The 27,514-nt window shown below is 38.7% G+C and overlaps 1 protein-coding gene across 3 annotated transcripts; it reads right to left on the minus strand.

Annotated features, from left to right (window-relative positions):
• Nucleotides 1-1,481: 1,481 nt before the first annotated feature.
• Nucleotides 1,482-26,114, minus strand: tbx5a (T-box transcription factor 5a). 3 transcript variants are annotated; one of them, XM_086300784.1, is made up of 9 exons: nt 25,979-26,114; nt 19,555-19,728; nt 18,668-18,762; nt 17,140-17,259; nt 16,051-16,198; nt 10,355-10,507; nt 7,468-7,559; nt 5,808-6,040; nt 1,482-4,203 (listed from the first exon to the last, which is right to left on the minus strand). In XM_086300784.1, the coding sequence occupies exons 2-9, from the start codon at nt 19,696-19,698 to the stop codon at nt 3,611-3,613; spliced, it is 1,578 nt and encodes a 525-aa protein (XP_086156910.1). In that variant the 5' UTR covers nt 19,699-19,728; nt 25,979-26,114; the 3' UTR covers nt 1,482-3,610. The 3 variants fall into 3 exon arrangements, with proteins under 3 accessions (XP_086156910.1, XP_086156909.1, XP_086156908.1); XM_086300783.1 differs by lacking the exon at nt 25,979-26,114 and adding an exon at nt 20,426-20,879 and having other exon boundaries at nt 19,555-19,725; XM_086300782.1 differs by lacking the exon at nt 25,979-26,114 and adding an exon at nt 20,426-20,879.
• Between the last annotated feature and the right edge of the window lie 1,400 nt (nt 26,115-27,514).

Raw genomic sequence — 27,514 nt, forward strand, 5'->3', positions numbered from 1 at the left:
CTTTGTTTGGGATTTCTGTTTCATTTATTTTAAAGGCAGACAGAATAGGTAAGCCATGTATGTACTTCTTAGACCAATAAAGCATATGTTAATATACCCTTCTCTTTGGAGATTTACATGGATAGGTATGTGACTCTTTGCACATTTTTGTCACCAGCCAGAAGTCAACCACAATAAAATCACTATACATGGAAACTGCAGAAAATGTACATAGAGGAAACCTACACTTTGACTTACATTAAACATAACCGGTAAGTGAAAGAGCAAATCCCTAAAAAACTAACAACAAAATACCATTTGATTGGATAGTTTATATACCAAAATTTATGAAAATGGACTGACATTTATAAAGTGCTTTCCTAGTCATACTTACCAAGCAAAGTGCTCAAGTCACGTTTAACCAAACACTCGTACAGCATTTGATTCTATGAATCTTAAATGCTTAAACTACATTACATACTCAGTCAGGAGGCACAGGAAAGACCATGCAAAATCTTACACAAAAAGGCCATCCCCTTAATACGAACAGAGCATCATTTAAACATCTAATCTACCCACATAACTGCTTCCCGTAGGATATGGTGCCATGTCACAAAGCTCAAATCCTCTCAAACTGGGTTCTTGAACATGGCAGTGAGTTGACTGTACTCAAATGACCTCCACACTCATCAGATCTCTATCCAATAGAGCACCTTTAGGATGTGGTGGAACAGGCATCTATCCACAGCAACTGTGTGATGCTATCAAATCAATCTGGACCAAAATCCCAGAGGAATGTTTCTGGCACCTTGTTTAATCTGTGCCATGAAGGCAGAAAAGCTGTATAACCCAATACTAGCAAACTGTACCGAATAAAGTGGCCAGTGAATCCATACGGTGGCCCCTAAATCCACACCTGAAACAAAATGCAACCAAAAAATTTAAAAACAATCCAGCAAGTTTCTTTTTTTTTTTTTTTAAATTTATTGCAGGTATTCTGTTATGTACATGTTTATTTACAAAGATATCCACATTTTCATGTTTTCCATTCTTGTTTTGATACTTTTTGACAGCTGTATAGTAATCTCCTGTTTTCTATAGAAGCATGATTAGAAAATCCTATACAATCATAAAAAGCCGGCTATAAAAAGAAATTGAACCATCTATCTTTGATACATGCAGGAGCAAGCTGATTTCCATAGTTGTTAAATAAATACTATTGACAAATAACATTCTATCGACTACAAGCACTTAAAAATTAGCCTTTGTCCACATGTGAAACAGGCCGCTAACCCACGGTCATTTTTATGATGGAACTGACATTTGCTTCATAATGAAATCAAGTATATTTTATCTGCATTCTCAGATTTACATTCCATTTGATGTCTAACTGCTACTTTACCTGTCTCCTTGTCACACGTTAAGCGCTTACCAGATAATGGTGTTGACTGTGCATTAAAACACACAATCAAAATTTGACACCCCCCCCCCCCCCCCCCAAAAAAAAAAAAAAAAAGATTTGATGGTGTTGCAGTTACAAAAAGCTTTGTCAAATTATCTGATGTTGTAGTGCTTACTACAGTAAGTTTCAACATATTCAGATGATTGTGATGGATGTGAGTGAGGCACAACAGTTCACCATCAACCAAGAACCTTATTTTTTGTAGTGTAGCTTACGCCAAGTATAGGCTCCACAGTCCAAATAAATAATGAGCTCTTCCTCCATGAGTACGTAGACTGTGGCATGGGTTTGGCAGCATAACAAAGTGCTGTGGAATGAGCCATTCTTGACTGTCAGGTAACAAATGGGTAAAATATCAAACACTTGAGTGGAGAAAATGTTTACATTTTTTGATTTCTTGACAATGTAAATAAAAAATAGTATGATTTAACATATAGAGAACATACAAACACATTCAGTGGAGTGAGTTCCACTATAATATTGTGTGTCCGGAGCACTGGAAAGACATTTTGGACATTCTTTACTGATGGCAGAATGTTAGCCCTCTGCAACAGGGATTATAACTCATAATGATTTTCCTGAAAGTTGTAATAATGTAGTTATAATAGTGTGTAGGTCCAGAAGAACACTTTAATTGCATCAGTCATAATATTGCTGTTGTAATAATACATTTGGTGGAGAAAGAATGCTGTTTTTGTCTGAAGTTGTGAGTTTGCGTATTGTAGAGCTAACTACATCTCGATCTCCAACTGTTAAATAGCTGTAATCAAACATTTAACACATTCAACGATGCATTAATGAGGCTGAGGCAAGAAGAACTCCACAAAAAAGGCCACAAACACACAGCATGAATGAAAAATGATACTGTAGGGTTGTGTTTTGGCCATGTGATTACTCGGGGTCAAATTCTTTTAATTATATTATGTAACCTACTTTTATCATTAACAAAAATGTATATTTATTAGTGGATGCTGACACAGAATTTTGGATTTCTTATCATTGTTCTGTTTTTGCTAGTTTTTCGATCATGCCACGTGGGAAAAAGAGGATGATATGTTGATACATTTTCATTGTCTTTTGCGAGTGGAGTTTATAGTAGTGAGTACACGCCTGTGGGCAATGTGGGTGTAAAGATTTTTTAGGGCTTTTCCTGAATTCTCAACACTGGAGTGCTGTGCACATTGCAATGAAATTATACAAGTTCCTGATTAAATCTTGATTTAATTAGCTACCAAGGTCAATCACAATCATTACCAGAGTAAGTTCTGCGGTTCTGCTTCTCAACATGGTCAGTATCAGTTTTTCAGTACTGCTGCTTGGTTGTAACACCGTTGCATGTGGTGAGGGCAGTTTCTGCCTGAAACGTCTGGGCACGAATGAACAATTATTCTGTCACGTTTCACATCATTAAATTAATATAAGGTTTTTGAAGTGCATGTAAATATGCGAAAACGAAAAAACAAAGCAAAACAAAGCAAAAAACACAAAAAAAAAAAAAAAACCCTTTTGACAGATTTAAGAGTAAGCAAGAGCTACAACAAAGGCTCACACTTGCTTATTCATGGTTTAAGTTATAACAATTTTACAATGTAACTTGTTAACTATAAAAACTATTTTAAAAATGAGAACTTGGGCTAATATAACAGAAGACAAGTGTCCTTTTTTTGTTTTGTTTTTTTACACAAATTTGTTATATAGTCCAAAAAGAGCTTTGTACTTGTGGTTGCAAACACATTTAATGGTCTGACTAAAAATCCGGACATCCAAGAAAAAGCACCGCCACACGAGTTCGCAGTCGACCTGCGGACCACATGCTTCTGAAGCATTTCTGACCTTCGCTTTTGTGTCTGCGTGCTCTGCTCTTGAGCAGTCTTTGCTTCTGCTTTTGTCCAGCTCCTCTTTGTTTGTTTGTTTGTTTATAAGTGCACATGCTGTCACAACAAGGTAAGTGATAAGATGCCTTCTCTTCTAGTCAGCACCATCCTACTATGCACATCCACTGTGAACCAACACTGGTCTCTTTAGGATGAACAGCAAGACCTTTTAAAAAAATATAAATATAAATTCATCTACACACTGCCTTGTTTTGGTCCTTTGTTGTGTTTTTTTTTTGTACCGTATTTATAGAGTGGGGGGGGGGGGGGGAGGGGGGGGAGAGAAACAACTTCTTTAGCTGTTCTCACTCCACTCTGGCATGATGCTTACACTATGTACAGAGTGGTACTGGTGTGGTGATAGTGTACGTGGTATGCCATGTGTATACAGGTACTCATTTCCCTGCAGACTGGCTGCTGGTGATTGGATCCCAGCCCCGGGACTGCATTGGCGGCCCAGAGTCTGATGGGTCATAGAGCTCTGGTACATTGCAGCGTGGTGGCCATCACCCAGCTGTGGAGAGGCGTGGCCTCCCACCCCACCTAGTCTGGACACCAGAGACCCTGAGGTGAAGTGAGCGGAGAAGTGTTGGTAGGGCAGTCGATCCATGGGCTGCATGGTGGTGACAGAACAGCTACCATAGGGTGATACACTGGCCCAAGTGTTGCAGCTGATGTCTTCCAAACTGGGAACAGGCTCAGCGCTTTGCGAGGCACTGGCATACATACAGGCCTGCCGCTGGCTAGACTCGCTGCGGTAAGGCCCACCGGAGAGACTGAGGCTCTGAGCGTAGCCAACAGGGCGGTAGTAATGGTCCTCCTCACTCGATGAGCTCTCCAGATATGCTTTCTTGTAGCTGTGATCTCCTGAGTGACAGTCATCATCCACTGCAGGTGGAATTAGAAAGGTGAGCAATTGTGTTATTCAGGAGATGGAAAATACAAACTGTTATCAAACAGAATGCAATGATTTGCAGATCTCATAAACTGGTATTTAATTTACAGTAGAACACAGAAAACATATCAAATGATTAATTGAGAACATGTGCCACATTAAGAAAACTATTAAGAAAAGCTCATTTTGAATTTGATGGCAGCAACATGTTTCACAAAAGTTGGGACAGGGCTATGTTTACCACTGTGTAGCATCCCCTCTTCTTTAACGACAGTCTGTACATATGAGGGAATTCAGGAGATCAGCTGCTGAACAAGCCCGGTTGAGCAGCCGGACTCTTGTTCTATGAAGCCATACTGTTGCAATAGATACAGTTCGGGTTTAGCATTGTTGTGCTAAATATATTGGAGCATAATTGCTGTAAAACCTGTATCTACCTTTCAGTACTGATGGTGCCATTCCAGATGTGCAAGCTGCCAATTATAGGCAGTGATGCATGTCCATACGATGATAGATGAAGGCTTCTGAGATTTGTACCGTGCTTAACACCTAGGCTTTGCCTCTACAGCCACTCTCCACCTTCATTCACAGTATTTGACGTCCATGTTTTCCAAAAAGAATTTCAAATTTGGATTCAGCTGCCCACAGAACACTTTTCCATTTTGCCTGGGTCCATTTTAAATGAACCTTGGCTCAGAGAAGACAGCAATGCTTCTGGATCATGTTCACATATGGGTACTTCTTTCCATGATAGACCTTTAACTCTGGATGGTGCAATGAACTCTTTTCACAGAAAATGATTTCTAGAAGTGCAATTTTTTCCATGACTGAATCACGCCTGTTTTAATGCAGTGCTGCCTGATGGCCCGGAGATCACAGGCATCCAATTGATCTTCTGCCTTGTTGCTTGCACACAGAGATTTCTTCAGATTCTACGGATCTTTTGATTCAGTAGGGCTGTAGATGATGAGACTTTTAAAGTCTTTGTAGCCTTACATTCAGGAACACTATTCTGAAATTGCTCCTAATTTGTACATGCATTTTGTTGCTGATGTGGCTTCTCTGCCTCTCTTGGATGCTCTTTTATTTTTTTAATCTCCACTCATGTTACTGACCTCTGGCAATTAGCCTAATTAGGATCTTATGTAAAATTTTCCTCATTTTCCTTTCACGCTGTTTCTTTTTTGTAACACTTCCATTTCCAGCCTTTTGTTGTCCCATCCCAACTTTTTAGAGAGATGTTTCTGCCATCAAATTCATAATGAGCTTGTATTTTTCCATGAAATGTTGAAATGTCTCAGTTTAAACATCTGACATGTTTCCTATGTTCTACTGTGAAGAAAATGTAGCTTTATTAGACTTTCCAATAAAAGCATTTTGTGTTTATTTGCATGGCATTCCAGATTTTCTAGAACTGGGGTTGTACATGACATATAGCAATATTAAATAGCAGACACTATATTTTAAATTACTCTTTGTTTAACGTAACACATCTCACGTCATTTGTTTTAGTTTACAAATCTTCATGTACACACATGATGTGTTCAAGAATAAACATTTATTTAAAAAAAATATTATAAATAAAAGATTCACCTACCTTTCCTCTTGATACAGTGGTACTCTTGGCCATGCTCATGAGGCAGGGGGTAGGAACCCGACTGGGGCAGCATGTCCTGTGAACTGCTTGTGACACCATTTTCACACTGGGAGTACTGGGAGCTCAGGCTGTTTGGTGTGGCCAGGCCTTGGACCTCCCCGCTAAATGGACTCTGGCTGGAGCCCACTCTCTGCCGCACTGTACTGCGAGGCACTACTGGATACTCCTTGGTACTACGTGCACACACAAACGATCACAGTTGTTAGTTATTATCTTCAACTATAATTTGCTGTCAACAAAGCAGAACTATTTTAATCTTCCGCATTTCATCATAAGATCATTTGTCAAAGACAACCAACGAGGATCACCATCAGTGATTTACTTCCACTTAGGACACAGAGAAAAACGTCTGGGGGGTGGGGGGGATATTCAGTCCAAAATATTTTGCCCCTATAAATCCTCAGGATCCATCAATAGATCATTTTGCTACTTCTAGTTCTTTGATATCAGGGGTGGATTCAGTTGAAAACCTGACCTGGTTTTGCAATAAGCTCTCCCCTTGATATTGTAACCAAGAGCAGACGTGCATTGCTTACTGTCCTCTGCAGGATTGGACAAAGGCATGAAAGATTGATAGTGTGGTTTGGACTCTCACCAGCTTCTATAGATTTACAAGTTTTGATAGCTGAAATGCATTTCACTTGAAACGTTTCATTAGCTCGTGGAACGCACCTACTTAAAGAAATTTAACGTGCGTCTAGTACAATCAGGCATGCGGTTTTTTATAAAGCTACTTCTTTTTTTACTGCAACACGGATTGTGAGGTACTTGATCATTATTCTGTGCATCAGAGTAAAGGTTTTAGAGTGGATGCATTCTTCTAACACCTTATGGAAATGCCAAACAACCTTTCCTGTTTGGTCTGATTTGGGATTTTTTTTCCCTCCTCATTTGAATTCACATAGAGTCTGAACTGGCTGCCCAAAGGGGGTTGTTTTTTTTCAAAACCAGATTTTCTCCTTTGAAAAAGTGTTTTCCACGCAGTACGGACTCATACTCCATTCCTCATCTGGACTGAATAATAGAGCGAGGGAGGGGAGAGATCAATGTGGTCGTGTAGTGCCTTGGCTGCCTGACCAAGAGACACCACCAGTTCAGCACAAATGCGTGCCCCCCCCCCCCACACACACACACACACCACCAACACACACATATATACACTGCACACACACACACAGCACAGTCCACATAAGGAGTTGGAACATCCTGGTAGAAAGAGCTCTATGGAAGAGAGATGTTACATTTGTGTTTCAGAGGTTCTGCCAGATCAGCCATAAAAGTCTTCAGCATGAAAACTGGCTGACTATCAAGAACTACACTTACATCATTGAAAATAACACTCACTGAAAATAACACATACGACTGGTTTGCATTTGGGTGATTGAGGGATTAAAGTGGGGCTCGTTAAGTGACAGTGTGACCAGGATGTCAGTAATCCCTGCCTAATTGAGGTAACATTTATCTACTCATTTCACAACATTTAGTATGGGTCAGTATTTCCATATATCAGAAGCAGGATCTATGAAAAAAAGAAAAGAAAAGAAAAAGAAAAGCAAGCAAGAATAACGTGTATTTTGATTGTTTTTTTTCCCACATTTACCTTTGCATTCTGGACATCCGGTGTAATTCCATGTCATCGCTACCACGGAATCCTTTTGCAAATGGGTTGTTCTCGATCTTCAGCTGGGTTATCTGTAAGAGCAAACACACGAAGTGTCAGTAACATACACTGTTGCAGTAAGAGTCAATTGTTGTGCTGCTTATGTCATTTCATTGTCAGCTGCGTTTAAAAGCACCCAATTACAGCCAACCCACACATGCATTGAAATAGCAGCTATTTAAAAGCAGCATTTCGCCGTGTGCCAGACTGTCAGACAAGACAAGTCCTCTTCAACTCAGGGGCTTTATGATGACAATATTAAACATGTATTTTTGGAGAAAACCGGGGCTTTACAGGGTTTTTTTGGATGCATGTAAGTGTTCACAAGTTACCCAAGAGTGAAATAACAGATCATATTTCCAGAAACCTGAGATACTTTCTGAGCTGAGTTCCTGAGTGCAATAGTTCAATAAAAACATGTCTATATAAATCATCTTTCATTGCTTAATTTATGATGTTACATTAGATGATGTCTAGCTTAGGAGATAGCTGGCTCGTGCATGACAGATACAAATCATAAGACTTATTCTATGACTTAATGTTTTGGTAAAAAACGTCTCTATCAATACCAAACAAATAGAAGCAGAAATTACTTTCAGAGCCACCCATAAACAATAAGTTAATCCCAGAGTGGTTTAACCCAGTCCTGGGATATCCCTCTCGTGAGCAGTGGTTTCTGGCAGGTAATTAGCTGGCAGCTCTCGTGTGCTTCCAGCTTTTTGACAAGACTGGAAGTTTGTGTGCACGCTGGCTGACACTTTCAGCAAACTTTGTAAAATCTGTCATGTGACACTTCGCTAGCTTCTTGTTAATACGAGCTGTCTGTCAGATCATTTATACACTGTCTCATCATTTTAAAAGTTTGGCATTAAAAATTCAGAGTCTATTTCGCCCTTTTTATCCCCCTGCATGTCTTCCAAAAATACACCTAGACCAATAATTATCCAGTCCAACAATCTTATTCTCAGCTGAGTTTACAGAGAGAAAATTAAATATTTTACAAAAGATTTTGTTCTGACTAGAATTAGCAGATAGGAGGAAAAAAGGAAAAAATAATTTGAGAGTCGAAATTCAAAGGCTGTAGTTTGACTAGGCTGTGTCCAAACTGTTCTCATTAAAATAACTGAGGCTGACATAAACACATTTCCAGATGCAAAATGAAGTGAAGTAGTTCAAGTAAGATTTTTTTTTTTGTTTTTAAAAAGAAAAGAACAAAAATATGAGCTGGTCTTAATTCATCTTCCCAGTTTCACAAAAATCTTAAGAAAACATACCACTCCAGAAACCTCAGTTTCTGGAGAAAATGCTTTAATTACAGCTACGACAGGAAAGAGCTGAAACCAAAGACTTTGACCATTTCATTAGCTGAGAGTCTAACAGGTGAATTGGACAGATGCCTGCAGCTCGTAGCCCACTCCTTTTGGCAGGCTTAAAACTGTTTGATTAGACAAATGTGGCAAGAAAAAAAAGAGCCTCGAAACCCGAAATGCCCCTTTCTTTCCTGCAGGTCTGGAAAGCCCTAATAATTAGCCCGCAGTTACGATCTCAGCCCCTAGTAACAGGCTCAAAAATAATGAATGGTTTCTACAGAATGTTGGTCATTTGTGCTTCCTGTTCCCAGAAGCCCGGAGACCTGGATTGGCTGCGGGGACATTATGAGCTTTCGCCCCTTTCTCCCATATTCCCCAAACTAAAAACATATAGGCCTGCATGGTTAAAGGATGTTAAACAGATGCTGTTTGCAGATATTTGTATTCCCAAGATTTTTTTCCCCTCGCCCAGAAATGTGGACAGTGTAAATATTGAATTTTATTCCTGCTACTTTCACAAGTCTGAACACGCAATGGCGACTTAAAAAAAACAAAACAAAAAGAAAATACGAGGCTGTGCGGCTCAAGAAATCACATCTTTAACTCTAATCTGATGTTATAAGTTTCCAGATTCCAGATACGTGAAAAACAAGGGTGATTCCAAGGTTTTCTGTTTCCAATTAAACACGGTAAGAAACTTAATTTATAACTCAATAATGTTAATTAAAGCTCCGTCGTTAACCGAGAAAGAGAAGCTTAGAAAATAAATGGAAAAAGGCAAACATTTGAATAGCATATGTAAAATCTGGTTTCCCTTGTGCGGGTATATGTAATTAAATCTTCAAAGTTTTTAGACTGAGATCTGTTTTTTGCGCGTCTATATACGAGCAATGCGTAAGGAGAGCTTCGAAATAAAGCATGCAGTGATAGTCTCATCTACACTGAAATAGACTGAAAATCAAACACCAACAAATGAATTTAAAAAATAATTACTAGAACTGTTTCAAAGTAGGTAGTTATTTATCTCCAACAAAAGCCTTAATAATAAAATCATGCCACGGACTTGGGTCTGTGAAACGTGTTCTAGTCAGGAATCTGAAGTTTTCCTGCGAGCAGCTGAGTTTAATATCAACGATTTTTAGTGAAAAACTTTAAACTCTCAAAGAGCTATTATTTCCCCTCTCCTTTAATCCAACAGAAGACCAAGAGCTGCATAAAAAATTGACAAAAAAATTATTATTAAAAAATAATTTGTGCAAAAATTATAAACACATTTTAAAAAATAACTTCAATGTGAAATCGACCTTTGCGCAATCCTGCATTTGCACCGGGGGCATTTTTGAGAGTGCAACAGACTGCATGGTTCTGTTTGCACAACTGATTTTTTCCCTCTTTATATTTACCTCCGTTTGAAACACTGTGTAATTTTAACCACCCCATAAAATACGTAAACCTAAAGCTGCCCCTTTCGCGACAATAAATGAATAAAAATATCCAAAAATACCCCAAGGTTTTACCTTATGGTTCTGATAGGATGTCACCGCAATGAAAGATGTTTCCGGAAAGACGTGAGTGCAGAAGGCCGTGTTTTTGGAACCAAAGCCATTATTTTCATCCGCTTTCACGATGTGAATCCTTGGTTGATACTTGTGCATCGAATTGAGGATGATCTGCAATAAAGAGAAAGTGGCGTTACACACATATATTTGGCGTCATTTCTAAAAATAAAATTAAACAAAATGAGATACATTCTACCAGTCCTCAAATGTGGGGTTTTTTTTGAGTGCGCTTTTTTTTTAAAGATTAAAAATCTCCTTTTGTAAGAAAACACTTTACCATATATTTGTTATAATAAAAATAATAAAAATAATAAATGTTAGTAAGACATTAGCCATTTTTACGCATGAGCAACATGCTGACATGATAAGATTACAGTCTATTTTGCAAAAGGTCTATTTCAGTACTTTCACCAACGCACTGGTCTGCTTATACTTCTCAATAAAAAATTTTTGTCCCTGTAATTTTACGAATTCTGTCTACTTTGTAATGGAATCCACTTTTCCTCTCAAAACGTCTAAGCTGAGCTATAGTTTCTGAAAAACACTTGTTTGGCTAAAACACTTTCATTGAACAACAAATTGTAATGAAAGTTTTATTTTTACCTTTTTATAGATATTTAAAATAAAGTCGACCAATTTGCATTCTTCTTCTTGTTTTTTTTTTTTTTACAGCACAGTCATTTAAACATTCCTCGTGTTTTAAATAGAATAAAGATTTAAAATGTTCTAATTAAACCCTTTAAAATATAAATTGTCTCTCACTGTAATTATTACTGCAGTGACAGTGATTTACCGTGTTATTTATACAGCACTTCTCATGACAGTCACACAGATAAATGCAGGAGATAGACATATGCATGCCCTCTTCCTTTATATTCTGTTACCTTACTAAACCAGCCTATGAGAACTACAGTGAATAGAATGAACCTGTCTTTTGTTAGTCAATGCCATCAATCTTGAAGAAATATTATTTATTTATTTTATTTTAATTCCCATTAAATTCTTCTAATAAAAACGACGGCAATTGCTTTTTAATTGACTTATCCCTGCATTCGGTGCCATACCCATTCCTTCTATACTTTATCTGAAAGAGTGTTTTTGAACCTGCGTCTCAGTGCTAGCATGAGAAGAGCCGGGGGATTGCCCTGACCTCCAGTACCTATGGGGGCATCCTGCAGTATTACACAGACATAACCCAGAGTCTTTTCTCAGAGGCGAATGAACCATAGAGACCTACATAGATAATACAATAGTCATCCATTATTAATTCCCAGTTGAACTTGATCTCATTTCATGCTGGAATAGGTTTTTGTAATGGGCAGGAGAAAGTGTTTTTCAGCTGCCTGCCATGCACCTTGTAGATGCAAACTATTTAATGGAAGTAAGTGACAGAAAACATCAGTCAGGATTTGTTTAGTGGATCACTTCAGTTACATAAGCAGGCGCAGCTTTTTGTTTTTGTGGATTTTTGCAGTATTGCAGTTTTGTCATGGTGTATTTGAAAAACAAAAAATAAGCAAACAAAAAAACTTCTTTCACGTGTCTGTTAAGCAGCAGTCCCTATGTCTTAATATTTAGAATCATTAATGAGGCTTCAAAACACGACTCGAAACTATGTAAACTGTGCAAAGAAAAAGCAGGGTAAATGGCAGATTTTCTCATGCATTCATTGCCTGCTTATTTCTTAGTTTGCATATATGTCCAAGATTGGAACAAACCACAACAACTAGTCCACTGATGCAAACATGTCATACAGCACCCTGTATGGTTTAAGAGGCTAAAAATGTCTGTCATGAAGACATATTAGAAGTTGCATAGATGTCTAAATGCACATTTCACCATGGAAAATAGCATGGCCCACTAACCGTGGGTTCCTAAAGTCCAGTATTTGTGCTATTAGGATGGGATGTGGTAATGAGGAGGGGGTAGCTGTAGACCACCCACTGGGGACTCAGCATACACCTCAACTCCGTGGCCCAGTCACTGCCCTGCCTGGTTCCCTGTATCTCTGCCTCAACCCCCCCTAGCTTCTGGATGATCGCATGTAATGATAGTGAAGGATCACTTTGGGTCCCGGGCTGCTGCCCTTTTACTTTCAAGTTCCTCCACATCAGAGAGTTTCCCCAAGCTTCAGGATTAGCAGTCTTTGTACACCACCATCTATTGCTCATCACACACTGCCATTCAAATATAAACAGTGTGATCCTCACACTCCACCCTCATGCACAAAACATGTGTGGGAAGACTGGGAGACGAGTGCAGCAGCAAACTGATGGGTAAGACAAATAACACTGAGAAATATTCTGGGAGTTGAGACAGACATCAGAGCAAAAACTACAGATTGGTATGAAACAGAAACAAAAACAAACTATTCAGGAATTCAGATACAGAAAAAACACCACTTAATTCTGTAATTTTGTGACCAAACTAGTGCTGTTGTGGAGGTTTTGATATGTATCGACAGATATGAATAACAAGCAACAAAGCAAATACACTTTGTTAAAGCCAAAGTACAGAGGGATTAAATTTAAGATACTTGAATCACAAATAAAATTACTTACAACAAAATAGCACTTGTTACTAAATATGCTATATACAAAAATTATAATGTTGCAGATGGCAAAGTTTAACCTTTAACTAATAAGAATACAGAATTTTTACATTTTGGGGCAGTTTAATGTATAACTTTTTTTTTAAAGAAGATATTTATGTAAGTAGAATCTCATGGAAACTAAAAACCAAATAGCTAGCCAAAACTGTTACCCTGTAATATAACTAAAGTCAGTGAGTATATATACTTAGTTACTTCACAAAATTAGAACATTATGATTAATAATTGTATCTTTAAATAAATCTCTTTTAAGATACACACTTCTTTAAAATGCATTACCTAGCTTCGGTACAACTAAAACACATTACCATTGAAATAAACTGCTTAGTGAAACAGACCTCAGCCTCAACACTTTCATACGACGAATATGTAAAATATCAGAAAAATGACTTATGTGTGTGTAACCTATACATACTGTGTATAATTTAAAAATCCTGTTCCTTGCAAATATCCTTCTGCCCACTTCAAACCACTATTCTTCACTATATTTCTACACAAAACTTAATAAAATAGCATATCTACAAGATTTTCTCATAACATTTCCAAAGCTCCTTAAACTACCTTCTTTCATGATTCGCACTAAAATGTTTGTTATAACAAATTTGTTTTAAGAGTGAGGGTTACACTCCACGGTTATGCAATACAGTTCAATGGGTTATAAAACTGTCACAAACCAAAAACAGAACAATTAACCTTGCATTAAGACAAAGGCACCACATCCTCTGAGATTAATTCCTAAGCTGAGCTCAGTCCTGCCCGGCCCCCTGACGTGTATGTTTTACAGACATTTCTAGAAGAAAACCTCAGGCCAGTCCTGTATTGGTTTAATCGGCATCAGCAATATGTTTTAGTCTCATGTCTCACTGCTAGTAATTATAAATCATCTACAAGTTATTTCAACCAGCTGGACCAACAAGCTGATGGAGTATATTTCTGGACAGCCACCAGTGCTTCATTTATGAATCCCATGGAGCTCTCTCCCAGCACGAAAGAGGCCGAGCCAGGAACCACTGCAACCAATCAAACTTTACTTTAACCCAAAATTCACAGTGCTGCTCACATTCCGACTGAGACTCAGTTTCATCTCACCGGCTGTGCTTTGGCAAGGGAGCAGTTCCTTTAGGTGCCATGTGGACAGATAGTAGCTTGTGTGTGCTAGAATTCATATTAATTTTTCCGTGGGTAACTTTGAAAGCTGAAACCAGCTTCACTTTGATTCATTACCACACTGAAACCAACACCTTAAGTGGATGCAGAAGTATACATAAGAATATAGTATAATGGCAACAATAATATATAGTATAATAATTGGTGTGTGGTCATAATAATAATTGGTCATATGCAATGAGATCGTGTTTTTTGTGGACTATCGAGCATTGTGGAGTAATACATCTCTAAAAGCAAAACCAAACAAACACAGCTTGCGTTAAGGAATGTTTTCTCATGAAAGCAAACCAGCTGTTGAGGTAACCTTTGCCAAATTTATAATTGTATTTTCCTTTAATGGCTAAGCCTGTTAGTAAGAAAGTTTCTACAAAAAGACATCTAATTAGGCCTAAATGTACCCATCGAGATACCTTTCTTCATGAAAACCTGCTGCCAAAGGGCCCATTTGTTGATGAAGTAAGTGATGTTTGTACTTTCTGCTTTGGGTAAGACAGGAATCACAAAAGCCTGAGGCCAGATAGGGAGTTTAGAATAATGAGGAGTTAAAGCTAGGAAATAGGTACCATACAGCCTCTTACTGCTGAGAAGGGTGAAGGAGATGGTGGGTGGTGGTGCAATTGCCCTTTTCCTTTTTCCTAAAAAAGTTCCCAGTTGATCTCTTCTACTCATGCAAGCTGAATTCCAGGAGGTCCATGGCTAATGCACCTAGGGGGTGCTATAATAACACTGTGCTACAAAAGGTATGTTACTAACACCTTCATAGCAAACATATTACATATTAAAGAATAAGATGATGGCACGATAAGAAAGAAATATTTGTCTCAATCTGGAATATTTATCTAAAGATCACAGAGACTCTTCAAAACATTACCTTTACATCATTATGTTCAATAGTAAAAACAGAATATCACCAAACTTTTTTGTAATCTCAGGAGATTCCACTTTGGAAAAGTAAAGTAGAAAAAACCTTCATATGGCACAAAATTTCCTCTATATTTCTTTTTTTGTGTTTAAAGTATATCAGGCTTACTATTATTATTATTGCTATTATTATTATTATTATTATTATTGTTTTTGTTGTTGTTGTTATTATTATAGCAGTAGTATAGTAGTGGTAGAAGTATTTGCATCTAATTGAACACCACAACTATTTCACTATTTAAAATTAATTTTGTGACGTTTTCAACATCAGAATGCATTTCATTACTTACTATTTTCGTATTCATTTTAACACTGCAAGTTACATTTAACAAAAAATGGAAAAAAAGGACAAAACATAAAAAATATAAACGTATCTATATAATAAAACGTATACCCTCCACCAAAGCGATGGATGGATGGTTAGATGGAATTTATCAAACGATTTACTTTCACTAAAACACATCTTTACAGAAGCAACTTAATAAAGTTTGGGCTCCACAGGTGCAGTGAAAGAATGACTGAAAGATTATGTTTAAGTTTTAATGCACATTTAACAGATCAAATGCAAAGTTTTAAGCAAATAAATAAATCAATAAACTGGTTGCCTCTCTTTAAAAAATATGACCAGGCAGGAGCATTATCTTTAATCAATTTAAAATGTGTGTAAAATATTTAACCTCAAGAAAACAATAAAACGTACTTTTAATTAGCTGCGAGTAGCAACAACAACAACAACAACAACAACAACAACAACAATAATAATAATAATAATAATAATAATAATAATAATATGTTAGGGATTTTTATATAAATGGCGATGCAGAGACCTGCAGATAAGCATTTAGTGCCATCATGTAACACGTCGGGCCTTAACGGATTCTCGGGATTTGGGTCAGTGCAACACCAGGTTAGCAATCATGTGGTTAAATAGTATTGATGACAGGCAGGCACCTACGTGTCCGAACGGGTCCAGGTGGTTGTTGGTCAATTTCAGCTTCTGGAAGGAGACGAGCTGCCTCATCCAATGAGCCCCCGTGGCGGGAGAGTCCGGGTGAACGTAGAGTCTCCCGGGCATGGCAGGCTCTGCCTTCCCAGTCACAGACCTGATACACAGCAACACAGTCACACGCTTTGAAACTTGCTGGACTAACACTCACATGCTAGCCGCAACTGAGTCGGTCCTAACAAGTCGAAAGAAGCAGAAGATAATGACTGTGGATAAAATGTAATAATAAATTAAATTTTTATTATAAACGGAAAACTTAAATTAGTGGGGCACTGTTTCTAATTATTACGCACAAAATGGCGCAATATGGGACTTTCTGCACTTAAAGTTCTAAACTATGGGTGATTACGTCTTTTTCAAAACTTTGCTTTATTAACTTTAAACTTCAGTACATAAGGAAGCCTTCTGTATCGTGCCATTGTCGGATATTGATTGCTTCTAGTCACGTTAGACGTTAAAGGCACTGTTTTGCAACATATGTGGAACGAGGGGAGAATTAGTTTTAGGCCGTGCTTAATGCGTCTTCAGTGGCATCATTGGCATGTAGCTAGCAATATTAAAGGCTCTGACACAAAGAAGAAAGACCCGCTTGGAGAACGACTCTAGACAAACAGCCGTGTGAAAAAAATCTTTGATGCAGTGCAAGGAAAAGTTTATCTCGTTGCTTTCAGCGCAGAAAACTCAGCACTGACAGAAACATTTCTGCCTGCTGACTTCATTTCTTGGCAAATATTAGAAAAAACACAGTTAATAATTCTCCCGGAAATAATATATTCACTTCCGATTCCCGTCCATCACGACAATATAACGCTCCCCGCTGCAAATAACTCCAGAGAGAGCGAGAAAGAAAGAGACTAGCTGAGATCCCCCCCCCCCCCCCCCCAAAAAAAAACTAAATCAAAAACTAAAAAAACACACACACCAAAAAAAAAAAAACAAAAAAAAAACAATGACCCGGATTTTCATCGGTGCGTAAAAGTATATGTTGGCAAGGCAAATCCTTTTAGAGAAGCGTTGCTGTGTTATGTTTTTACGTACCATTTATTATCGGCGAATTTGTATCGATGGTCGTCAGCTGGAACAACGTCCATAAGTAGAATGTATTTCGTTTTAGGGTTTAATCCTGTGACCTTCACTTTGAAGCTGGGAAACATTCTCCTGTACAGGAAAATAAAGTGTTGTGGACACGCGAGAAAAAAACAAGTACATGACTACTCACACCTATTAACACACACACACACACACACACACACACACACACACACACACACACACACACACACACACACACACACACACACACACACACACACACACACATATATATATGTATGTATATATGAAATCAAATGCTTTCGTAATAAAGCCTGTGCCATTCACTCTTTAATAACCAAACCAAAAGTAAATAATATTTTGAAGCATAGAGAAAGGTTAAGTGGGAGGATTTAAAACATATAAATATCCGTCTTTGGTGTTTGGAGAGGAAAATCTTACTTTCAAGGCAGGGCGTTGGATCTGAGAAGAGCCATTATAAAAATGTTTTTTCAATATGTTCCAGACAACATCCCTCTAGTAAATCTTTTGGATATTTGGTAGCTGTCATATTGCAGAAAACACACACATACACGGAGAGAAACACTAAGCTCTCCCACGAGTGAAAGGGAAGGGCTAACGGACGAGGATGGATGCTGTGTAATATCATCTCTTGCCAAAAACAGGAGTGAAATGATTGACGGGAATATAATGGAGACTTTTTGCAGCTGTAAGAAAACAACTGCCTTCTGCCCGTGCTGGAGAGCACATCGAAATGCAGCAATATTCAACTGTAAATATTCCTCATTTGTAGGAGCCTGTGCAAGCGGTGCTCCGAAGCTATTTGACATAAAAAGTCATGGGCGCATATAAAAGTTCACACGCAGGCGACATGAGCTGTTTTGACTGGATACAGTCTGAGGGCGACCGTGGAGCTGACAGCAGGACACATTCACTCACGCGGTCCCTGCACAACATGCTGTTGCACACGTGTTGGATCACAAGAAGTGTCTGCACGCAGTTACACACACACACACACACACACACACACACACACACACACACACACACACACACACACACACACACACACACACACACACACACACACCTGCAGCGGATACAGAGAAAACGACGCAAAAGGCAGCCCTTATGCTCTTTAATGTCTTTATTTCAACGCAAAGAAACAATCGGTAACATTTTACACAAGGGGGCACGTTTTGCACGTTGGCTCTCTCGCTGTATCGCATTTCCCAACAAGGCCACCCAGACTAAAATATGGACCGGTAGTGCTGCAGAACACTAAAGCGTCCACCAGATGCTCTTGTGTTTTCTCTGTGGTTCTGTACGGTTCCAGATCCCCACGCAAGAAAATTCCAGTCTGGTTTATAGTTTATATTTAAGCTCGAAAATCGGCCAAGATAACTAAAAGCCTCATCAACAAGCAGACACGCAGTCAATGAACCCATTAGTTCTACTGAAATCTTTCTAATCGCGATAATAATAATAATGAAAATGTTTTAGATGCTCCTACCGTCCCGCTTTGGTGATGATCATCTCCGTCCCCACCTCGTGAAACTTCGTCCATAGTTCCCTTTCGTGCAGGTAGACCTTTATTCCCTCCATTCCCTTCAAAGTAAAACATTCTAGTGTGTATGGTTTTTCTAAAGTTGCATTATAGATAGAGGTGTCATGCACTAGTCTGCATGCATTTAAGGCCTTCTGAGTTCAGAGGTTGTAAAAAATCAAAACTGTAGGTCTAATATTTAGTGTTTGATTAAAACACTTTAAAAAATAAAATGCAAATACTTTGGACAACCGAGTTGTACGCTGAGGGCTAAGCTGTAAATAATGCAGAGGATAATAAGCTTATGAATTAACAGTTTAAACCAGCCATAATACCGTAGCCTTTAACTTGTTCAGCCTTTGCCGTGAGAACTGAAGCAGCAAACACGATTTTATAATAGTCAAAGCTAATGTGCAATGAACATAAACCCACACAGAATTGATCTGTATCCCCTATATGACTATAAACTATAACACACACAGTTACGCTATGAAGCTTAACAGAAACGAAAAATTTGCTGAGACTTTGCTGAAGTTGTTTCATTTCACAAATTAAAAAAAAAAATCACTAGTGGACTAAATATCAGATCCAATCACATTTCTATCTCCAAACAGCGTAAATATATACGCCGAAAGAACTAAAATTAGCAGAAATACTCCATTCACTGTGCGGATATTTGTTTTTAAGTCATGATTTATATTTTATATTTTTAACGCCAAGAACAACAGGGTATCTGCCTGCTTCTGACAAAAACGCCTAGGCTATTTTTTTCCTGCAAATGAGTGAAAGTGACCCCTAAATCCGCAGCTTCCAGCCTGAAGCAGTGAGTGTGAGGCCTGCAAGCCGGCACTGACCTGCTGGATGTAAGTTGTCTGTGATGACGGGGATTTGCTTGAGGTCCCGTTCTGTTTCTCTGATTTATTATCGCTCTGTAATTCTCTCGAATCCGAGCCACCTGGAGAGTTTTGGAGGACAAAAGTCTCCTCTTGGTCCGCCATGACCGGAGCTCCGAAAACTACACGTCGCTGCTGGGAGACGGAAACAGAGATGTCAGTGTGTGCAGCCCGACCTTCTTAACTAACCGGATAACTGAAGACAGACTTTCAGGACATTGTGTTAATATGAATTTAGAGACACACAAATAAGCTTCATTTGCACTGTGTAATCACATTTATTGTTCTTGCTGTTACTATTTTGTCAAGTGAAAATACTTTTTTGATAGCTCAGAAATGAAAGCATAAAATATGTAAATATAACACACATGATAGAAAGCCTTCATGTTAATGGCATGAGCTAAACGTTTAAACCCAAAGCATTTTAATACTCTTAATAATTGCTTAGTGCAATGTGTTTTTCACAAATACAGGTCATTTTATTCTGCATATGTTATTCTTAGGAGAATAACTTCAATATTCACAACATTACTAAACTATTAGGACTTTTATTGTGACACACTGAAGCAGGCCCTCGCCTTTTTCCCCCTGCATGCTCCCAGAACTAAACACATGAGCTGTATTGCCCTGCGAGGCGGCGATCGAAGCAAAAATAAATCGCAGAGGTGCCTCCTAAAGAAAAGAAAAAAAAATCATTTACACTCAGACGGTGTCACTTCAGCAGACAGCTGCGATTCCTGCAACGTGGAGTAGCATTTACTACGATGTGGGCGAGTTATGAAATGCAGTCACGGTGGGTACACGCAGTCGGTTCAGATCAGCATCAGCTTACCTAAAAACCAAAAACAGGTCGCAGGCTGCAGCTGGCCCAGCAGAGAAACGCAGTGTCGCCTTGAAACGTCCAAAAAATAAGAAATCAATCAAAAATCAGATAATCCAGGCGTTTTTCTCGAAGAAGCTGCACAAACTCCCCATGAATCCCCACTGTTTCTCCCCTCAGTTAGTTCCTACACAGCGGAGTCAAAACCACGCAGATCCTCGCGGAGCTCGCTGACAGCTACACGGCGCTGCTCTGTGCCTTATTGTTGCATTTTACAGCGGAGGTGCGTTTTGTGAGCCTACTCTGCCGATGGCACTTAGCAGTAAGCTGTAGCCTATTCCCAGCGGAGCAGGTCTGTCACCTCCTCCGTCCCTCCTCTCTCTCCCAGCCTCTGGTTTTTCAGGAGCTCCCTCTCCAACTCTCCGCTGCGAGTCGCTGACCAACCGTGCGAAGCGGAAACTGAGTCCGCTACGTAGAAGTGCCGGTGTGGGGCTATGAGGGAGGAGGATGGGGAGGTGGGGAGGTGTTGCCTTTGCAGGAAGAGCATTGGTTTATGTCCGCGGCAATAATTCCTTACTGGTACACACCCCAGTTCTTCTTATTTATCCACTCCAAACCTCTTCTTGATCCCAGTCTCCAGCCTCTAATTCATTTGATATTGACATATTCGTGCGCCGTTAAGCACCAGTCTCTTCTCCGTAGATCTACACACAATAGAATCAAGTTCATCAAGCGTGACGCTCAGTCATGCATGCATTAGTAGGCATAGGCCAACAGGTTGCCCTTCTTTATTATTACAACTGACTAATAAAAGGATCATAAGCTATGTTTTGTCTGTGCTTGCACTGATGTCTGGGCAATTAACAATATCAATTTACCGACCGAATTTTGTCTCTGGGTAGGGGAGACCGGGGATAGTTGTAACGTGGGTCAGTTGTAACACTTCCAATTTCTCCAATCAGGGCTAAGTTTCAAATGATGTGACTCATCCTGTGCATGCCCAATTCAGTTCTGCTATCACGTGTGAAAAATCAGCACATTTTGTCAAACACAGACAATTTAACACGAAAAAAAGTAATTTGTATGCCAAAAAGTAAGTTTTTCTACTTTATTTCAGTTTCTAATAGCATTATTTGCTTTTCAGTTAAACTCATCAAAATTAAATTGTGTTATTTGTATGTCTATGGGGATATATTCTGTGTAGGTCTTTAGTGCTAATGTTTTAGCCGTTGGCTGTAATGTTAGCTAGTTCATGGCTATAGGAGTCTGGGTCAGTTGTAACAGCAACAGTCTGGGTTAGTTGTAACAATAATGCAGATGTTACAACTTACCACACTATTACTTTAACTTATATTAAACAAGTTGGGGCAACGACATCAGCAGAGAGAGGTTCACTGGTCGCTTTTGTATATGTGGTTAATGCCATTGGCAACACAATTCCTCCACTGTTTGTGTTCCCACACATACATTATGCAGACCTCTGTGTCAGAGATGGACCAGTAGGAAGTACTGGTAGTGGAAATAAGTCAGGATGGATGCAAGAAACAGATTTCCTCATCTTTCTGAAGCACTTTGCAAACCACACCAAGGTAAGCCATGATAAAAAGTAATGGAATTGCGATGCTGGTGAACAACTACATTTTTTCAGCTTCATTGTTATGTTCAAAATTGGTGCAAGAGTTGTAGGCTATAATGCCCACTGAGCCAATGAGGCCAAACTCAAGGAAGACCAACCAAAATTAATTAAATATTCAGTTGCAGAAAATTCCATAATTTGTCTTTTTTGGGGGGTTGGAATATGTTCAAAAGCTAGATTTCTGCATTCTGTCACACATACACAGAGCTACATAAATGGATGTAAGTGCATTCATGTGTTGAATAAACAAAGATTACATGTTAATGTTTTGTTAGTACCCTTATTTCATTGTGTTACATTTTACCCCAGGATATGTTACAACTAACCCAGACTATGGGGTTAATTGTAACATTTCACTCTTCGTGTTTGAGACCATACCATGCAATGGGTAATTGTGCTGCAGAGAAAATAGCTGCACTATTTAATAGCCGAGACATGTAAATACTTTGCATTACATTTTGAATCCACTACCTTAAAAGAGCTCCAATTTACAGACAGAAATGTCAAAAATGTTACAACTATCCCCGGTCTCCCCTACTTTAAACCATTATTTTACTATTCAGTTAATTATTCAAGAAGAACAAGGAACCAAGCTGGGTTCATAGAACCGAGGAAAAAAATAAATACATTTGGGATATAGTTATCTCTCTTTCTCTCTCTCCCTCTGTGTGTGTGTGTGTGTGTGCGCATGTTGGGGGGCGAACATGAGGAAGTCTAGGCCTTTGGCTTCACACAGGTTTACCCCGCACACCACAGAGGGATTAGATGGTAAAAAAAACAGCATTTCCCCCCTATATTACATCAAATTGTATTGCACCATGTATACATAATACTGTACATCACCCTAATGCGTATCTATCTGACTTTATAATGGCTTTGCAAGTACACAACAAACTTACAGTGCCAAACTAGTAACTTTTAAGCGTGAATTTTGCAGATGAAATCCCTCTATTCTCATGTTCCTCCTGAAATAAGACCAAAGAAGAAGAAGAAGAAGCAGAAGAAGAAAAGAATAACGATTTAACTCGACCATTAAGGACAAAATTTAGTTCTGAAGAAACACGGGAGCAGTAATCTGCAACTTTCCAAACGCATCATTTTTTGCAGTGTGCCCACTTAAATGTCTCATTTGCATTTTAGGCTGTTATCTCATTACGTAGTCACCCCCAGGGTGACTTTCCTCACCAGTCAGTGTTGCACACGGACACCACTCGAGCTATGTGTTTGTTCCGTAGCGACTCGGCGATATTTGCACTACTTTAGCAGTGCTCACAGAGGCCTTTGAAAAAGCCATAAACATAATTAATTTGAATTTGTTCCTGATAAAAGCGAAGGTGGGCCTATGTGCTCACTTACCCCCATTTTTTTGACTGAAAAAAGTGCTAAATTTGGTTCGTCTTTGCCATATGATAAAATAATATACACATATTTTTGGGATGTAGTCTTATGCCATAGCCTTTGTGTAACAACATTTTCCCGCGGAGAAAAAACGAATCGTCTAAACTTTGTAATCATAATTTTCCAGTTTTCAAATGTATTTCTGTGAAGTTTTTGCAGATTTCGTGAAGCTGTTTATTTGTTTACATTTTAAAGACAAAACAACCCGGCAAAGAAATGTAAAATAAACAAAACATTTTGGGAAGCTGCCACACATTTTTTCGCCTCGAAGTTGAATTTTTTGCTTGGTCGAGTGGGTGCAGGTAACTTTTAACACAGCAGGTGTGCACACAAACAGCGAGCAGGCGAAACGAAGAGTTTGCAGAAGACCGGACAGCACTTTTAAATGACACGGACGCTGTTGTCAGTGCAGACATGACTATCAGGCAGCGTTACTGCATAACTGATAAATGATAAAGACGGAAATTTATTCAGGGATACTCCACGAGTTTACAAGCCACGTGTGAGAGTGAAAAAAAAAAAAAAATATATATATATATATATTTTTTTTTTTATTGGCCTCGTCCACAGAGAAGTCTGCGCGCTGATGCTGACAAATACAAGTAACTGAAATGCAGTCTAACAAAAATCCATTAAAACAGTCTTAGAATTAAAATGTCAGCAATGGGAATACAACCCAGCAGTGTGAGGTTGTGCATATCATTCTGCAAAGTGAAACGTTTTTTGGTTGTTTATTTACTTTTTAATGAGCACTTGAAACGATAGGTACTGATACAGGAGCTGCAGGTAGATGAAACCCAAATTTTAAAGCCTGTGTGAAAGAGAAAAAAAGCTATAATCTTACGTTCTTATGTTTTAGGCTATTTATGAAACGTAAAAACACTTCGAAGCTCGGTCCTGGAGAACCTGGAGTCCGCGGTAATCATTAGATAATTAATAAAGCAAACTAATCATGAATTTAAAGTTTAAAGGCAGCCATCTCAAACAACGCGGATAAAGACGTATTTTTTAAGCCTACAGAAATCAAAATTAGAACGAAAGCGTCTTTAAACAGTCTTTGATTTTTACTTTATTTTTAATTGTATTTTTTAGTAGCCCACTCAAGGAAAAAAACGTGTGTATTAACGAGTTTATCCTTAAAAAGTAAGCATCGCAGATGGGCTAAAGTTCCGCTTGTCTTGCCTTTGAGCACATATATAAATGATAGGCTGATACTTACATACATGCATTTAAAGGTTAAATGGTCTATGAAATATAAAAATAAAACTTTTATTTTGTAATTATTCCGTTTAAAATAACATAAAAACTGAACAGTGATATATTAAAATATTAGTATTTGTCATCATATTGGCAGAATTTCGAAAACAATACAGTCATTGCTTATCATAAGAATATCACTTTAAGTCACATTGGTTGGCTTGCCTCAAAATGCCTCAGTTTTAGATCACGTGGTAAAAGGTGAGTTTAGAGTTTCTTGTTAACCACTACAGAGCTAACTACAAAAATAACTGTAATGATTTTCTGCAATAATAATAATAATAATAATAATAATAATAATAATAATAATAATAATAATAATAATAATAATAATTATTATTATTATTATTCTTATTATTATTATTATAAAATTTATCGAGCACTCTGGGGAACAGAGACAGGACACGGAACAGAAACATACACAATTTTTCTTACATATTTACATTAAGGACAATGGTTACTTAAATAAAAATAATTACAGGTAAGAGGCAAACCAGGTTGTAGTGCGAATTGGTTAATTAACTAACTTATTGCAGTTACAGCATTGATGTAAACATCAATCAACATAAATGTGCTATAAAAATGAAATGTCCTTACTTACATTATAAGATGTGCAACATTTTCTTACAAACGTCCAAAATTTAGACAAACATTGCATATAAATGTAATTGTAACAAAATACATCCCATCAGCAACCGAAATTATTTAGAGAGACTAATCGTCACGTCTACATTAAAATAAAATTAAGAATTCAAAAATCGAAATTAATACAATGCATTTGAAATCCGAAATTGCATACACAGCGACGAGTACTTTGTTGAGCATGACAGAACACGTGAAAAGTCCGGGAAGATAAAGTTATTTTTCATCAAGAGAAACAGGAAATAATATTCATATAGCTGATGAAAATGCAAGACAGAGGACACTCTGAGCTTTTCACAGTATGTTAGTGTATTCTTTAAAGCACGAAAAAAAACTCTCCTCGCAGACAAACAAAAAACAAAACTAAAGTCTAAATAAGCTCGGTGACCATGTTGGATAATTAGTGTTTACTCTGCAACTTAAACTCTTAATACACCCCGAAAGAAATCCGAGCAACAATATACTGACCACCACCTCACTCCTCTCCTTATAGACTCAGAATGTGGAGTGTTTAGGGTCCACAAAGACCTTAATATTATGTATGAGAAAAAAATCCTGTTCAGAAACTACAAATCCCACTCATCCAGGTGCAAATGAAAAAGTGCCAAACAAATCAGAGCGACACACCCTACCTTCCTCCTGACTGTCCCAAGCTGCTTGAGTGTGTGAGCTGATGTTGCCACTTGTTTGGAGCCGTTTAAAGTCTGGTAAGACTTAAGCAGTCAGGCAGGTGAAAGCGCTGGTGTGGCTAACCACCAGTCCAACCAGGAACTCCTGGATCACGGAAAAGTGCTGCCCAGATGCTCAGCGCCAAAAACCGTCTGTGAGGTTTGTGGCTGAAAACCCATCCACAGTTTGGCTATCATGAGCTGAGCCAGGAGGAGAGGAGACAGAAGGAAAACAAAAGTTTTCATGTTTAAGGCGCAATCTTTTCCAAGATCTGAAGGACCAAACTAGCGGCGCTTTAAATGTGATTAAACGATGATGAATCTACACACACACACACACACACACACACACACACACGCACGCACGCGCGCGCGCGCTATTTCACCTTCATTTAGAATGTTAGTGCTTATGTTTACACACCTCTTCCCTATCTGCAGATTTAACGGGTCTCACAGAAGCATGGGATGGATTTTATGACTAATTTATGACCAAACACAAACAACTGAATATCATGACACCTTCTTATTAATCCTCCGCACTCAGCTGTTGGTTTATTCGGCAGAAATTTCACCATCACAGGAGAAAACTGTTACTTCATAATAAAAGAAGAGAGTATATTTTTTTTCTGACTGCTCCTTTAAAACCCAAACCCTTGAAAAACCTCGTTCGAAGCCAGGGAGCCAAGGCAGTATCAGTACCTAACCTTAAAGACTATAAGTACTAATTTGTGGCAGCATCGTGATGAAAAGCTTCATGAGAGCAAAATGTGTGTCAGAACTGCTGATTGCGTTGTTTGAGTGACCGGACTTAAGTTTCACCGACTGATGACTCATTTGCTGCTGAGTAACGTCCACATCCTCACTCAGCCACCACTAGCCTCCCATGTCTTTCAGTTTCTTGCATAAGGATGAAGAGTTACAAACTCTAGCCTAATCCACTATGGTTTCACCCTCCATAGCCACACATGGGCCTGTGGTCTGCCACCCGCTCTGAGTCTTTTTTGGCTGTCTTGTTATCCACTCCCCTCCTCACCGTCGACCTCGTGAATGAGTTTACCCTTGTTCCACTAGAAGAAACGAAGATAAGGTATCCGAGCCTCCATGGCAACGCTGGGCTGAGCGGTATATTGTGTATATATATATACGTGTGTGTGTGTGTGTGCGCGCGCGAAGGCATGCATGTTCATGTACAGGGCTCTACTTTTACAACCTGAGCGGAGCTGCGCGCACAGGAGTGCTGGTTGGTGGTGGTGTGATGGTGGCGGTGAGCTTGGGGCTGACACATTTCTGCTAACAATCACATCACACACAAGGACCCACATTCCAACTTCCTGATCAACAGTCGTCGTCCTCCTCCCCCCACAGGCACAGCGCTGGGGGCAGCAGTGCAGCAGACTGTATTCAGATCTAGGAGAGCTAAGATTTTATGTTTTTTTTTATGAGGATGTTTACTCAAAACCATACTGACTATGAGTTTTACTTTTGGAAACCTCTCTTAAA

Source organism: Aulonocara sp. 'chitande type north' Nkhata Bay, linkage group LG7 (assembly GCF_057382095.1).
Source record: "Aulonocara sp. 'chitande type north' Nkhata Bay isolate Kocher_YH1m ecotype deep benthic linkage group LG7, A_spYH_male_GT1.1, whole genome shotgun sequence".
Taxonomy (NCBI): domain Eukaryota; kingdom Metazoa; phylum Chordata; class Actinopteri; order Cichliformes; family Cichlidae; genus Aulonocara; species Aulonocara sp. 'chitande type north' Nkhata Bay.

What these genes read in the sequence shown, in the direction of transcription:
- tbx5a (XM_086300784.1), bottom strand. Translation starts at nt 19,698, where the DNA reads ATGGCGGACCAAGAGGAGACTTTTGTCCTCCAAAACTCTCCAGGTGGC. An exon ending in AGACAACTTACATCCAGCAG is followed by an intron (nt 18,763 to 19,554) that starts GTCAGTGCCGGC and finishes TTTACTTTGAAG; the next exon opens with GGAATGGAGGGAATAAAGGT. An exon ending in ACCTGGACCCGTTCGGACAC is followed by an intron (nt 10,508 to 16,050) that starts GTAGGTGCCTGC and finishes TCTTTATTGCAG; the next exon opens with ATCATCCTCAATTCGATGCA.